The 16,826-nt window shown below is 33.9% G+C and overlaps 3 protein-coding genes and 1 non-coding gene across 4 annotated transcripts in view; 2 read left to right on the forward strand and 2 right to left on the reverse strand.

The window, feature by feature from the left end:
- LOC125878027 (tetraspanin-19) overlaps positions 1-16,826 on the forward strand; it is a 367,072-nt gene that overhangs the window by 199,413 nt on the left and 150,833 nt on the right. The window lies entirely within an intron of this gene.
- Positions 1-16,826, forward strand: part of LOC125878026 (E3 ubiquitin-protein ligase RMA1H1) — a 117,867-nt gene that overhangs the window by 8,778 nt on the left and 92,263 nt on the right. The window lies entirely within an intron of this gene.
- On the reverse strand, positions 1,983-10,965 carry LOC125878003 (callose synthase 12). The gene is made up of 3 exons (XM_049559297.1): positions 5,557-10,965; positions 4,084-4,156; positions 1,983-2,282 (listed from the first exon to the last, which is right to left on the reverse strand). Exon 1 carries the CDS (start codon positions 10,867-10,869, stop codon positions 5,563-5,565), a length of 5,307 nt encoding a protein of 1,768 aa, XP_049415254.1. The 5' UTR covers positions 10,870-10,965; the 3' UTR covers positions 1,983-2,282; positions 4,084-4,156; positions 5,557-5,562.
- Positions 7,847-7,925, reverse strand: LOC125878111 (small nucleolar RNA J33). The gene has a single exon (XR_007447724.1). It is a non-coding gene; the product is annotated as a small nucleolar RNA J33 (small nucleolar RNA).

The following is a 16,826-nucleotide window of genomic DNA, read 5'->3' on the forward strand; positions in this document are numbered from 1 at the left end:
TTGACAACTTAAAATATTTATTAAAAAAACACAAAAAAAATAAATTGACTGATCTATTTAGAAATGACTTAAAAAGATAAATCATTTACAAATGACTTCAAATATTTAAAAGATATATAATAAAATAAGTTTACTCTCAGAATTCTATCAGGGTCACATATATTGGGACAGAAAAAATAACATATATCATTTCAAAATTACCAAAAAAGTATTATAAATAATAATAATTAACAACTTAAAATATCTTAAAGACATTTTAAAATGGTTAATTTTGTAATTTATCCATATCATATAAATTAGGACAAAGTGACCAGTAATATAGGTAAATTTAAATAACTCACTATATTTTATTTGTATCACATATATTAGGACAAAAAATAATAGATATTGCGCACAGGCTCTTCGTCACTAGTAAGTGATAAATAGAGAGAAGTCCCAAAATAGTCTCTCATCTTTGGATTAAGATTCAAAGTCATTCTTGAGTTTTTACATGGAGCACTAATAGTCCCTCGTGTTTGTAAAATTGGTACACTTTTGGTCCTCCCCTAAATTTTTGCCTATTTTTTAACATTAATTTTGTTCATAATTAAGGAATGTTCCATAGTCTTTTTATATATTTAGTAGAAATAATAACTCTGTGTTAGAGTAGGTGAGAAGAAGAACACATTGTTCTGTTCAGTATAAATATTATTGCAGCTAAACTAAGAACATTTTAACATATGACGTTGCAAGAAAAGAAAAATTTGTACTATTGCATGTGAAATCGTCGTGACGAACTTCTCGACTTTACCTGCAATATGATTTCTACTAAACAAAACAAGGTGTTTTTCTTCTCACAATCTCTAACATGGAGTTATTATTTCTACTAAATATATAAAATGACGATTAAACATTCCATACATAAATTATGAAAAGAATCAATGTTAAAAAAAAGGCAAAATTTTGAAGGAGGACCAAAAATGCACCAATATTGCAAGTATGAGAGACTATTAATGCTCCATGTGAAAACTCAAGGATGACTTTGAGTCTTAACCCAAAGATGAGGGACTATTTTGGGTTTTTTCTCTGATAAATACAATAAACAATATATTACTTAATTATGATCAAGTAAATGAAGAAACGGATTAGCCCATCACAACTTAAACATCTCACAGCAAAAGTATGTACGTATAGACTTTGGAAAAACTACCTAATTACACAAACGTTCTTACTATAGTTACTAATTCTCCCTATAATTTAAAATAATTACATATTGTTTCACTAATTAATAATTTTATATAAAAATTAAGTTAGATACACATAGATACATGTTTTTTTTGCCCCAAGATACACTCTGAAATACAAATACATAGGGAGAGAGGCGAGCGATGGAGTCAATGTATCCCAGATACATGTAAAATCACACTAGATACATATATCTAGAATACCAAATACATTATGATATATAGATACATATGGAGAGTGGCGAGTGAGTGAGTCATCGTATCTCATATACATATGAATTCACTTGGATACAAAATATTTAAACAAATTACACATAATTTTGAATGCGGACCATAATGGCACAAATGTTAATTCGAAAATTCATACGAATGTAAGTAGGCCCTCAGCTAGTAGGATTTGTGCTGTTTGATAAACTTTTCACTTCTCCTTGTTTTTATCTGAATATATACAATTGGTCCTATGGTGCAGATATTATCACATTTGACATGGTAAGTTATTACTGGTAATGACAAGATTTTTGGCCATGTAAATTATCTGTCAATCATAACTTTTCCCGCTTTGCCACAGGTGGTTGTATAATACAGCCAAAAAAAGAATACCACAAGAAGAGTAACTGAAGTTCATCCTTATCTAGGGGCAAGTAAAAAGAGCAGGCATGAGGTATAAAAATAAAAAAAGGAGAAATGGCTACAGTTTCTATCTAGAACAAGGACAAAGGACTCTAATAATTCAAGAACATTTGAGAAATGCATTTAATACAGAAGGAATTGCTACTATACTTTCACGTGGTTCCCCAGTAGAAACTACAAAAAAAGTACAAAAATGAACTTTGGGGGTTCTACAATAATATAAGATAATGCTCCTCATCTGTGCACTAGTATGACAACAAAATACAACAACAATTACAAAAGATGAATGAAAACTCGTCAACCAAACTAATAGTAATCCCAAGTAAACGGTATAATTCACAATACAAGCTCTACATAAAAAAAAATATTTAACCTTCTAGCCTCTTCAAACTCTGTACTGTATCTACTACTTCACATTAATGTTCATCCCTGCAAAAGCAAAGCAACTACTTAAACATCTTTCAACAAAAACAAGAGGCTAATATAAACAAATAAGCAAATAACAACTCAGCACGTGTCTTTAGAGTCTCGTGTTTGGTCAAAGGTTATGGGTTTTAGTCTCATTATATGATTTGGATTGTTAGGTATAGGGGAAATAGCTAGTTAAGAAAATCAACTACCCAGTCACAACAACAGTCAAAGTGAAATTCCACTAGTATGGTCTGGGGAGAGTTCAGAGTGTACGCATACCTTACCCCTACCTCATGGAGCTAGAGAGGTTGTTTCTGAAGGAAACTCGGCTCAAGTGCAGTAATTATGGAGTGTCCCACAAGTGAGAAAGAAGAATGAAAAATCTGAAAAAAAAATCTCCCTATATCTTTCTTCTTCACCTCTGATTCTTCCTCCTCTTGCTCCTCTCTTTCTTTCTTCTTACTCTTATTCTCCCAATCTTTCCCTTATCTTCGGTGTCCTAACAAATTATCAAGTCTGTATTCTGGTCAGTGAGGTGAGATAGTTAATAAATTTCCCATTTGATTCTTGTTCATTCGAGTACATTACGCTGGATAATACTTAACTTTTGAGCTAGCTTTGGGGTTGAGTTAGGTCCAAGTTCCAGTTTTACCAACATGGAGTCAGAACCACCAATATCCCTAATACTGAGTTATCCAATGTAGGCCACCCCCCTCAATACTTTGTTATCAGTGCTCCAATTTCCAGTTCTAACAGAGGAGGGGTGTTGAAGTCCCACATTGGTTGACACTAAAAGCTTCAGTCTCTTTGTATGGTTACAAAATGAGCTATACCTTCTGGAGTTCAGATATTAGCATAAATCCAACTAATAGTATTGATTCTCTCTCAATGTCACTAGTTCAGCCTACTATTACTGTAAGATTCTAGAATAAATGAGTAAAGAGTTGGTTGGTCGGTGTACTATTTACTCGAATCTACTTCCCTTGTGCTTTTCCAATAAAATTTTGGGCTTCTGACTAGTACAGAAAAGGGAAAGTGGAAACACTCCAGAGATATAGGAATTAGCCGAGGTGCGCAAAAGCTGAGACGGACACTACCGTCATCAAAAAAAAAAAGAAGAGAGAAGTGGAAACACTCCAGAGATATCTTGAATGTGGCAAATTATTCTGGACATTTTAGTAAATCAGTTCTCAACAAAAGTGATCGTGAACGTGTAAAAAGATTGCAATAATTAGAGCAGCAAATATTTCGAAATTTAACATACAGCTAAATGTTATCCTATTATCTCTACTTAAGAGTCAGCTTCAGATTTAGTGCTAGCAAATAGATTTACACATAACCAAGCTTACGAAAAATCAGATTAAACCATAGATTAACTCCATATGAAAGGAGGAATCTTAGTAGCTCAATTGGTCGGCTACCTAAACTTCCACCTTGTTGATGAGGGTTTGATTCCCCACATTGTAAACCCCTCCCACATTTCCCCTTCCACTACCCTCAATTTGAAAGAAGAATAAAAAATTAAAAATCCATATGAAGGATAGTTGAAAAGGCTCACAGGAAAGTGAAAATCTAATGTTATCTCTTTAGAAGTAACTTCTACTGTTATTTTTTCATATGTAACTTCTAAAAAGTTTATCTTAAGTAAACTTTTTAAAAGTAACTTCATGATATTTAATTTAACACTAAAAATAGCAGTATGCATGATTCAGCTCCAAACAAGATGGTTGGTAAACTGAACAAATAGTTGAATAACTGACGAAAACCCAAACTAGACCATATTTAACAACAAATCTAAGAATTGAGAAGGTTTTCATACCATCCCTTAATTGCCACATGTATATTGGACATTGAAGTACATGGAGCACTCATACTTAATGTTCCTGTGAACCCTGAAAGTGAGGAAAGAATAGAATTGTTGTAACATAATAAAAAATTCCAGAAATCGAGGAATGATCAAAAACACAAATTCCAGGAGAGGCAACAAAAAGGATGATATTTTAGCTAATCAAACAAAATTATTTTAGGAGCTATAGGTAGCTAGAAGATAACTAGTTTCCATGGAAATTGGACCTGTAAATTAGCTTCTGAAGTTTTAGAAAGTAGCATTAGACAATCAACGTCCACGAGAGGTATGCTAACTTGATAGAAGCATCCTACTAAAACAAGAAAGCCCTTCAAGTCAAAACTGTTAATATTCTTGCTATATAGTGGGAAACATTGTATATCTTCATATATATAGGGTACACTAGTGAGTAGTGACTAGTCATAAGTTGAGCTATGCAGACAGAAGAGTTTTTGTTGAAGAGGATTAATTCAATGGTGGTAAAAAAGAATGGTGTATTGGACAATTTAAGAAGACTGACGTAGATAGCAACTTATGCATACTATTATATATCTTCCAAAATCTTCACCAATCCAAAGCAAAGACCAGACTTTAAGAACCTCAGCTCCAGTACATAAACATGAGTAATATTACTTTATATATTATATCAACTGATTGAAACTTTTCAGGGAAATCAGAAAGCACAAGTCAAGAAATAGATCCCAAACTAAAGCTTGTGAGTTTTACATATGTTAGTCCACAATAGGATACGTTTTTCTTATGAAGTAGTCCATAATAGAATATGTAGACAACACTTAGTAACTATCATCATTTTTAAATGTGGAATCCAGCAATTTATGGGAGAGTCTTGAGCAAGAACAGAGTACAGTTCCTAGCGGAACCAAGTTAACCAGGACTCATATAGTTTTGATTCTTTTCATCCTCTATAATTGGCTCAAAACGAGATGAAAGCAAAACCAAAACGGATGCAGCTGAGCAATATACTTGCTTCATTGCAAATTAATACATGTAACATATTGGATTCTTAACAATATCTATAAAATCCCCCATACATGAGTATAAGCAGATTCAATATGAAGCCATATTACTGCTGACTAGCCCCCCCCCCCCCCCCCCAAAAAAAAAAAATAAAAGAAGGAAGACCAAAAATAAACAAAAGAACTCAATGACACTAATTAAGTGCCACAACTGGGCAAGCAAGCTGTAGTCGGACAACAAGAAGAGAAAGTACAAGTGACAGAATTATTAATCAAATAACTGTTCATAGCAGGCAGTAGAAACAATCTATTTTTAATAGCAAATGTGTGAGGTTCTAAGAATGATCAACAAAAGAGGTGATCTTACAATGACAACATGTATATGTGAAACACACAAAAGACATGCATTGCAGCAGGATATAAAAATTATATACAACATTTCTGTATGCCTAAATGTTAAAAAGATTACCTCAAATCACACGTCACTCTTAGGCTTTTTTCCTGTCACAATCTGGAATATCCGCAGACCTCTACTAAATGCTTCATTGAATAGGATCCTTGTCTGCATTGGTTGGAAACCAGGCAACCAAGACAGTACTGCAACAGGTACCATGACAATAATCCCAAACATTATCTCATATAGTCGCGCCACAGACACAACAGTTCCCCATATCATACTCTTCTGCAAAAAGGGACGTAACACTTGGGCGATTGAAATGAAACCCCAACCAGTAGGAACGAAAGCCAACAGGCTGACAAAGAGATCACCAAATTTAAAAGCTGTGAACTGCAGTAGAGCAACCATTACAACTATGAAAAAGAGTACAGCAAGGAGCTGCACAAGACGAAAGTATATGTGCTCCCTTGCAGCATATTTTTCCCGAGCATAAGCTGTAATATTAAAAAAGCCAAGAGCCACCACCACATAAATCCATGAAAGCAAGTAAACAGCAATGCTTTTGCTTCCAGCAGCAATACCCAGATGATATACAATGCCATACTGGAAAAAGAAGAAGCGAAGGTCTAGGATAATTTCCAGTATCTTTCCCCACAGACCTGTCGTTCTTAAATGATCCTGTTCCTCCTCCCACCATTTCTCCCAGCTCTGGTCTGACTTTGCAAAAACACTACCACGGTACCAAATCCAGTTCATGAAGTCATCAAAATCATACACTGTCTTTAACCAATCAAACCCAGAAGGATTAAACACAAAGGGCCCCAAGATCCATGACACCACCAGGAACCAACTTGAGATAGTCAGTGCTATATATGTAAAAGTTCCTTTAGCAACAGGGCTGTATGCAGCATACACTGTAAGTATCAGACCAAGTTCAATTGCCTTGACAAAATGGCTACGAGCATATAACCGATAATTCTCAGCAAAACACTTGTGCTGCACGACAAAACCTCGCCCAGTTGCCCGGTATTTTGCGCCACCATGGAGAATGGTACGACCAAAGTAATGAGCACGAGTTCCCATTGAGAATGTGTAAAATACAGATGAAAGTTGGAGCATCATTGTTAGGAATTCCCAGATAGATGTAAGAAAACCATGCTCGAGAGAAGTCTCCACAATCATTGGTAATGCGGTGAAAAGGCCCAGCTGGATGATAAATTGCTGGTTCAGTATGGCACCAAGTGCTCTGTTGTTGTCGGTGGTATCTGAAGCAACAGAGCCCTCAACCCCACTAAGTGCAAGGTAAAGCCGTCCCCATAAGAATGCATATACAGTGAGGACAATCATCATTGTATTGAAGAAAAATCCTACAGTTGTATAAAAGAAAGAAAGCATTCTGAAGAAATCCAGCCTATGACCCAACCTGTAGACATCTCTGCTAAGAACTTGTTCACCATTACCACTGGCAACCTTGGCTTCAAACATAGATATCTGATTCAACCCAACATCCCTTCCTTTGCCAACTTGTATGTACTCATGGTGAGTGACATTGCCACCTCGTAATGTACAGTTGAAGCCAGCAAAGATGTCTTCGCTGATGTTGATCACTTTAGATGCCTTGCTTATTCCTCCCCTAGTTAGAAACCAAAACCTGTCAAAGACATCTGGATGTCCATAATGCATTCGGATTTTCAGGGGGTTGGCTAACACACGCTGTCCCAGGGTTACAAAACTCATTTCCTGAGCTGACATGAACCAAGCAAGGGATGACACAGATCCAGTAAATATATGTTCCCGAACTCCAAGAATTGTAGGCTTGCGAATTCCATAGTAGCGTTTGAATTCTTCCAACAAGTTCCTCATTTTCAGTGCCTCCTCGAAGTAATTATCTTGGTTCATGTCGATAGTCTGAACTGCATCACCACGGGTAAAGATAAAGGCATGGTTTTGATTTTCTGGTTTCCCCTCCCCAAGCTTCAAAGGACCAGGCAACTTAACTCGATAGATCTCAACTTCCCTTTCAAGTTTTTGATCATACTTCACAAGCACAGAATAATAATCCTTCTCATCCCTTCCTGTGGGAACCTCATCAACATAAGCTACACGAAGAGCTTCATTATTTTTCATCAGATACAAAATTTCCTCTGCATGTGGATCTTTTTTGGCCTTCTGAGTCCCATATATCTGACAAGCTACCACATATGTGAATTTCATTAAAGCAGTCCCATACTCGTGGCCTTTAAACAACAAACTCACTGAACTGTCAGCTCTGCTCAACCTCCTCGAAGACTGAGACCTTTCTGAACTTAAACCACCAATGCTATCATCATGTCTCATGGAACCAAGTTCCACTGATCCTTCTCTGATATCCATCTCACATGCAGAATCCAGAAAGGCCAGCATTTTGAGAGCTCGATAGTAGTACATCATCCCCCTAACCGTGCGAGTAAGAGTCTGCCCTCTGTATGATGCCCAAAGACGAAGATCCCTTAGCTTTGTAGTCCATAACTCTTTCTTCTCATCAACCATCCCTTCTCTACGCATTCTCTGCAAGAAATTTTCCCACTCATCAGCATAAATTGTCTGCAAGTAATATAATGTAGAAATCCCATCTTCATTCTCAGTTCTGAGTTGTTCCCTGTTGTACAGTACATCTTCATTGTAGTAAGGTGTCAAAACACTGAAAGCCATCATCTTCTCAACTTGGGGTGCATGTGGCATATTCATAAATAGAGAATTGCTGAAGAAGGCAAGTCGACGTCTCGCCTCAAGATTTCTCGGAATATTACTCATAGAGTCCCGAGATGTAAGAATAGTGTTCAAGCGGCGAGCCTGCCGATAAAATGTCTCATTCTCTGGATCTGGCAATGAAACTACATTCTCAAAAAGCAATCTAGTCGCAGATGCCTGAAGAGCCAGACCTTCCTCTCTCAGCTGATCTCCAGTCATCTTCTCTTTCAGAAAATCCCGAGTGGCAACCTCATATAAGGCCTGGAGAACATTCACAATCTTGTCAACATCCTTTTTTGGCTTGAGTATCAGATCCAGAAGAGCAATCAACTTTCCACGGATCTGGGGCAGAGCAGTCAGATTGTAGTATTTTGTGAACTTCTCCAGCTGAATCCACTGATCAATCTGCTGGAAGAAGGTTGTTATGATGGAATGCTCCTCGCTGTTCAATTTGACAATTTCCAGCAGCAAATGCCTTGTACTGTCATAAGCCTCAATAACAGCACATCGCCTGTATTCATACTTGCTGATCTTATGCCAGAGCCACCTATCAGGAGCATCCACCAGCTCCTTCGCCTGACTGAGACCAAGCAGCACCTCGTTGCAGAGGAGTAAACATGGCCAACGAATCACTCTAACATTCCACATGTTCTGGGGCAGCTCCAACAACTCAACCTCACGGTCATTCAGAATATCTTCTTCTCTGAAAGTTGCAATTATCTCATTCCAAATCAAGGCAAATTTGTTCGCCTCTACCTGGTTTGATTCAAGCTTTTTGAATGGTCGACCAAACCCATATCTGAGTTTCAAACGGAGCATGGCGTCCTTGAACTTGCTTTTCAGTGTTCCTTGAGCATTCAACAACTGCTCTTCTGGCATCAGATTAAACTGCATTGCACTTGCAAAAAATTGGAATCTCAACCTTAACTGTGGCATGTTTCGGATCTCTCCCAAGTGATCAAATAATCCAACAGCTGCCCCAACAAAAGAAGAGTAGATTGAGTACCATATCTGAATATCCATAAGATAAATCAGTACAACAGGAAGCCAAAGCAATCCTACTGAGAACCTGTTGCTATGGTTAAAGAATTCATGCCATTCGTACTTCACATCCCTGAGGCGCAACAGTGCTCTAGTTGGAACGATCATAGGTTTGATCTGTAGGAAGTAACTGAAGGAAAACTTGGTCGCAAGCACTACCACCCAAAAGAGGGAATACTTTATGTTATCGACAAGGCCTTCCCTGAGTCCACGACCCACAAACGTCCGACTCTGGAACCACCAGGACAACAGGTAAAATATCCTCCAGTTCGTGTTCTCGAGAAAATTCCTGATCCATGGCAGAACAAAGAGTGCCAAGGCTAACAGTTCTGGAGCAATGAAAACAAGAGCAACCTCAAGAAAATTCACCACCCTCCTGTTAGCAGCACTGCTCCAATTCCCATCCCTATTCCTCTGGATCCAAATCCTCCCATAGAATGCACCAAAGACCACAATCCACGTAGCTGCAACCACACTCTTCAACACCATTCTCACCCCATGCCACGGGGTCTCCCTAGAGATGATACGATATTGCATTCCTGCATCAAGTAACGACTGCAGAAACCTCATACTGCTCCAGGTGAAGAAGACAGTTAATACCCTCACCTGAACCTCCCTACTCTCCAAAGCCTGCCATGGATACGGCTTCCCTTCCCAAGCTACAATAATTGCAGCCTGCAAAAACAACGCCAGCATGATCCATAGCTTATCAAAACTCCTATACAAATTCAAAAATGATCTCTGTTCCACAAACCCCGTCTTTCCAACCTTCTTTCCCTTGTTAGTGGTCACAAAAAATGTACTCCCAGTATCAATAGGCCACTTCAACTTATCAAAACACCTTTTACTCCAGAAATACTCATTGATGTCATCATAATTCCGCCACGCAGAGTGTGGGGCAGTACCATTCCGACTATTATCAGCCTCAGCTCGGATTGTTTCATAAATTGGCGTTACGATCCGATTCAGAAAAGCATTTTCACCAGAAATCGATGGCAAAAATGGCCTACCAGTATTCTCATCAATGTAATCCTCCAAAATCTTATTCAACTCCATAGCCATATTATGAAAAATAAAGCATAAACATTCAGGAACAAAACGTAGATTCGCTGACTCACCCCATATAAGAAGGTAAAGCGAGACATAAAGCAACTCACGGCGGTGGTCAGATGAATTATGCCGGTCGGAAAGCCAAACATTAGATTTGAGACCGAGAAAAGAGCACCACGACGAGTAATTCTTCAGAAGCTGACGTCGGAACCGACGGAGAACAGCAGGGTCAAGAGAGTCAATATTGTCCGGCGGCGGAGATAGACGCATCTGAGCATTAGCAAGATGAAGCACGATATGTTCCCGTTGGTTACGAACGCTAGAATCCTGAAACCCGAAGAAAAGCGCAAGCCAGTCAAGGAGGTCATAGTGAGGTTTCCACGGTGCAAATGGAGGTCTCCTTAGGTCACCTACGGAGCGTAAAGCCGCCGCCGCAGCGCGTACCTCAGGGAAACGTAGAGAAGGATGGTCAGCTAGAAGATTATGAATCGGAATGATGTTATATGGTTCTTCATCTATAGAAACTTGTCTCGCCGCCGGCGTTGAACGTTGCCGGAGGCTCATTGTAGCATTCGGAGAGATCTAAAAAGGAAAATCCCCTTCTGGGTGGAAACGGATACAGAGCATAGAAGATGAATGGCAAAAATGGGGAGTGGCGCGTGGCAAACAATGAGTAGCTTCTATTTTTTTGAATTAGAAATATTTTTAGTACTTCGCCTCAGGCGAAGAAAAAAGATATTAACGGTCAATGTCAGCTCAAATATAAAAAAAAAAATTAAACAAGTCAAAAAATTATATAAATACACAACTTAAGTTATTACTACAATATTTTCTAAAATTCTTTATTATTTAAAAGAATTACAAAAATCTCCGTAATTTATATACAAGTCATTCCTTTTGAAATACATTCATCCCCTCTCGCATACTTTCATATCCCTCTCAGATACATCTCTCTTATTAGGTGATATATTATTTACAATGTTGATCAATCAAGAAATATATCTAAAAACAATAAATAACTTGAAATTTTTATAATTAAAAAAAAATCAAATAAAATATAATTACCCTCAAATATATCAAAATTTTGTACTTCATACTAAATCTATATTCTTTTGCGGCTATTTCTTACCTTTTCTTAAGTCTGAAGGTTGGTGAAATTGTTTGAAATTTCTGAGAGCCCACGGAAAAGAAAATTTCAATGGGGACCTATTTGTATATTCTTATAAAGATTATAAAGGAAATTGAAAAATTAAAGTTCAACTTTTGCTTTTACACTTTGTTTTGCTTTTACATTTTGTTTGGAGGGTTGTTACGTATTGTTTTATAATATATTGTATTGTATTACTTTGATAAATATAATATTTAAATGAATTATATTGTTTTATATCATTACACAATGGTATACTTTACCATTTTGAAGGATAAGCTTATAAGAAAAGTACTTTAGTGCTACTATAAAAGGTAGGATAAAGAATAAATTAAGATTATTATATAATAAGTAAATATAAAATGAAAAATAAAAATAAGATAATGAGCGATCACACTAACGCTGTATTTGGAAAACATTATCCACCAAAAATGATTTCTTAGAAGATGTTGTCTTGGAAAACAAATAATTTTCTTACTTATTTTTTAGTATTTGGTAAGTAAGTAAGAAAATATTAACCCAAAAAAATTCATATGTTATAGTGGGATGAGATGGGGAATGTGGGTTGGGGGGATTGAATGGATAAGAGAAGACAATAAACTTGAAATGTCACTAATGTAACTTATATTTCTTTACTTTCATTAAGAAAATTATTTTCTTTATTTTTAATAAAATTTTATTCTCTAGAGAAAATATGTTTCAAATATAAAAAATATTTTTCTTTATATCAAACACGTCTTAAATCAATGGTTATACCAAATGATAACTACTACTATGAAATAGGGAGGAAAAAGATCGCTTTCAAACATGTAGAGTTTCAAGCCAATTGCGCATAGGTTGTCAAGTTGTCAAGATGAGACAATAAGTCAATTCGAATAAATGTTATCAATTCACATTGTGTTGTTATAAGAATTAACCATTAAGTTTCAAATTTAGTCATTTGAGAAATTACTTTAAAAAACAATAAATTCCCCAAAACAATCAAATCTCAATGAAAATTATAATAGTAGTGCTTTATTAATTAAGGCATGTTAGCCTTTTTACCATGATTAATAATATGATGGTCCCTTATATTACTATTTATTTCCTTAAAAGGCCTTCCTTCATACAAACAATTATTATACCTTAAACGCGTAAAGTAGAATAAAATGCATGAATTTATGTAAAACATTTTTAGGTACTGACAAATTATTGGTTCAGTCTTGAAATACTTATTGCATTTTTTATTTACACGTCTTTTAAAAAAAGTATTTAGTTATCTTACGTTTAATTATATCTTAAAATATAATCTATTTTCATTAAATATTCAGTCTATTTATGTGACATATAGGAGTAATCAGAGCATTGAAGCTTGTTTTCTCAACACTAACAAACAGATCTATTTTATTATTTTACTATGAAAAATTGTGCATAATTAAGTTCGTTGTAAATCCATGACTAATTCATATATTATTTTATTTATTACCTATTAATAAATAATTTATTAAACTTGTATTATATTTTAGTTTTAAAAGAAATGATCACAAAGAAGCTATTAATTAAGCAGGAAGTCAGAGGAATTTCACTGCCAAATCACAAATGATAATTAAATAAGATTATACTATATATATTTTGTTTGTTGGTTCGATTATCTCATTAGTTCGATGTTTTTATGATTTATTTTTTGAGATTATATAACTTTTTTATTAGTTGTGATATTCTTTTTATTTTCATATTATTTAAAAAATAAAAATAAAAATAAATATATATATATATATAGGTTATGAGTTTATTAGAAATTATCTATGTATTTTTACGAAGTAAGTTACATGCTATTCATTCAAATCTCCATATGAGATTATACTAAATATGTTATTACTGTTGTTTATTTATATATATATCTTGTTTTATTTGAACACTCATATACTAGGTTAAACGTAAAAGCTTTTACAAATTGTTCTACATAAAAGTATAAATAATAGTAAAAAATTATTCTACTTAATTCAACATTAAACTTTACCCTACATTTTTTTTCTGGTCGAACTTGCATTTTTTAATAAAATAAAGAAGCCTCACAGTAGCCAAATGAACTAGTGTCCTAGCTACTTCACAAATAACAACCAAAATAATTAATTAATTTAATTAATTATGAGTCTATATTAAGACAAAGGAAAATAAATCCTTATTAATAAAGGGGACAAGATTCCTTAAAAGGTGGAATTAAAATATATTGCATTAATAATCCCTTGTTTTAAGGCGCTCTTAACTCTAATTTAAAAACTTCTTAATTGGTCTGTGTATTTGAAAGTGTAGCTTAAATAAAATCTAATTGTATTTCAGCCATATAACTCTTCAATTTTCATAGTAATTTTTTTAAAAAAAGTAACGGTTAAATTAATTTAATTTTTCCATCTTTTTTACTTTATGGAAATGAGTCAAAAATATTTTTTACATTTATAATTCGTTTCATATGATTATATTTATATTTCGTTAGCCTATCAGTTCATAAATATTTCTAACGTTAGGACACGTAAAGTAGATTCAGACAAGAAAATCCACTTTTTTTTCCAACCGACTTTTAACTAAAAATAGCAATTTCTTTGGAATTGTCTTATTTTATTTTACTTTCCCCAATTTTTTTCTTATTTGAAGGATAGATTAATAGGTGTGCACTCTTGGTGAAATGAATATTCTGCTCAAATTAAATTTTAGTAAATATTACTTTTTAGCATTTTTTCCTTTTTCACGAAGAAAGGATAAGATTGAATAATCATCGTTATCTTCTTCTTAAAATATGTTATATCTTTTAATTATATACGTTAATCTCAATAAATTGCAAAACACAACAACTATATTCTAATTGAGACGGATGTGTTATTAAAATAGTATATTTTATATAGTGAACCTGACTACTTAATAAACACAGTTAAAACCACATGTAATTTTTTTTAAAAAAAAATTGAAATTGAATATTTTTTCTATGAATACTTTATCAAGTGTTTAACTGGAACAAGTCATAGTTCAAAATTAAAATGTCTAAATAAAATTTAATAATAAATTTAAAAAGTTAGCAATATATTAAGCTAAATATTTATTCATCTTTAATTATACATCTTTAATTCAAATCCATATAATTTATTTAGTGAACTATGTTTTGAACTAATATAATTTTCTTTTGTGCAAATTTTTAAATTAATCATATTCGATACGATATAAATATTGTACACAGAACAAGGAAAAAAATGAAGAAGAGAAACTTAGGTTATCTGTTTTCAAATAAAATAAATACTACTTGTTGATGGGCAGCACATGCCTGGTGCCCCTACTACTCAAAACATTGAATTAAATATATTCCTACTTTAGATCTCATCCTTTTAAATAAATTTAAAAAGTGGGGAAGGGAGTAAACTAGATTTAGCATAATATCAATTTTACAAGTGATTTGTCATTCATTAGAGCTTTATTTACTTGTTCATATGTTTATTTAATTTTGTAATGATGGTAGACATTGAAATTTTGTGGACTCTACAAGATGCATTCAATACAAGTTGAGACTCTACAAGGTGTGTTCAATTTCAATTAGTATTCTTGGAGGCTACTCAATCCTAAACCCTAAACTCTAGTTCATGCCTATATAATGATACTAAATTCCCTTAAAAGACGTCTCGAATATTCCACAAATTCATGAAATATTCATAAAAAGGTCAAATCATAAACAACCCTCAAGTCATGGTTAAATCATGGATAAATCTTAATCTTATGAGAGAAGAATCAAGGGAGGAATAGAATTGTACCCGTACTGATTTATCAATAAAGTATTCTTGTTTATTCAGATTATATTTATGGTTGATTTATTTTCCATATATTTAAAATTTGTTGCAAACAAATAAATTTTAAAGTGACAGAAAATAAATTGCAATTACAAATAAAATATAAAGAAACATGATTTTATTGATAAATATTGTGGGTACAATTATGTTCCTCCCTTGATTCTTATCTCATGAGATTTATTCACAATTCAAGGGCCGTTAGTGGCATATTTCCCGAACTTGGATGATTTGGACTTGATTTCTATAATTTGAGGGCCGTTAGTGGCGTATTTTTCGAACTAGGATGATTTGGACTTGATCTTCATAACTCGAGGCCGTTAGTAGCATATTTCTCGACTTAAGATGATTTGAATTTGATTTCTTTATAAATATTTCATGAATTTGTGGTGGAATTTTCGAGATGCCTTTTCTCGGGAATATAATACCCTTTATATAGGCATGAACTAGGGTTTAGGGTTGAGTAGCCTCCAAGAATCCTAATTGAAATTCAACACACCTTGTAGAGTCCCAATTTGAATTGAACACATCTTGTAAAGTCCCAAAAAATTTCAATGTCTACAAATGTCCTCTGCTTCAAGGCTTGTCAGAGGGTAGACTTGATGAAACTCAAAAACGAGGCTTGAAGTACTCATTCTTCCACCTTTGCAGATTCAGAAGAGATCAAAATCTCGAAAATTCCACCTCAAATTCATGAAATATTCATAAAGATAAAGTCTCGCTTATTCCTTCATACTAATAGTTGCGTTATTATTCTTGTAGGTTTTTGTTCCTTTGATATCTATTACTATATATTGTTCCTAGTAATTCGTTTATCATATTATTCTATCATAGTTATTTTTCCTTCTGTATTCTTTGTCATGCCTTGTATAATTTGTTATCTTGATTTTTTCACATTTATTATTTTTTTAACTGATATTTATCATAAACAACATTTTTTGAGAGTAATACTTTCTTTGTCCTGGGATGATTTACAAAAATGATCTTGAATTTTTAACTTTGCTTGTCCTACGGACAAAACTTCAAAGTTTAACAAGTTTTAACTTTTAACTTCTTAACCTTTTTTTTTCCATAATTAAAAGTTCACCGGGATCATTTCCAACTAGTTAAATGAGGTGCATTTCCCATTTAATTATAAGTTGCATCCACCAAAATTACATTAAATTACATTTTGAAGTACTCCAACCAATTCAATTTATTTTCTTTTGAAAAAAAAAAAATTAAAAACAAGACCTAAGTCCTGGTTCATTAAAGAACATTATATTTTCCAAATGTTCTAATCAATGAAGTCACAGTCGAAATTGCGCTATCACACTTAATTTGCACATTAAAATGCTCTTATCTATATGAATTGGTTGATTATTGCCACGTCAGAAATGAGATTACAAAAGTCAAATGCTGCGTCAATTCTTTTCATTAAATTAATTCAGAAAGTTCTTCTAGAAATCAAATCCTCACTAATGAGGTGAAAGTTTCAATAGTCAATAATAGATATAATAAAATAGTTCTATCACAAGTGCACGTTGATTTATTTTTTTTATTCAGTGTACGATATCCGTATTAAAGCA

This window comes from Solanum stenotomum, chromosome 9, assembly GCF_019186545.1.
Source record: "Solanum stenotomum isolate F172 chromosome 9, ASM1918654v1, whole genome shotgun sequence".
Classification (NCBI taxonomy): domain Eukaryota; kingdom Viridiplantae; phylum Streptophyta; class Magnoliopsida; order Solanales; family Solanaceae; genus Solanum; species Solanum stenotomum.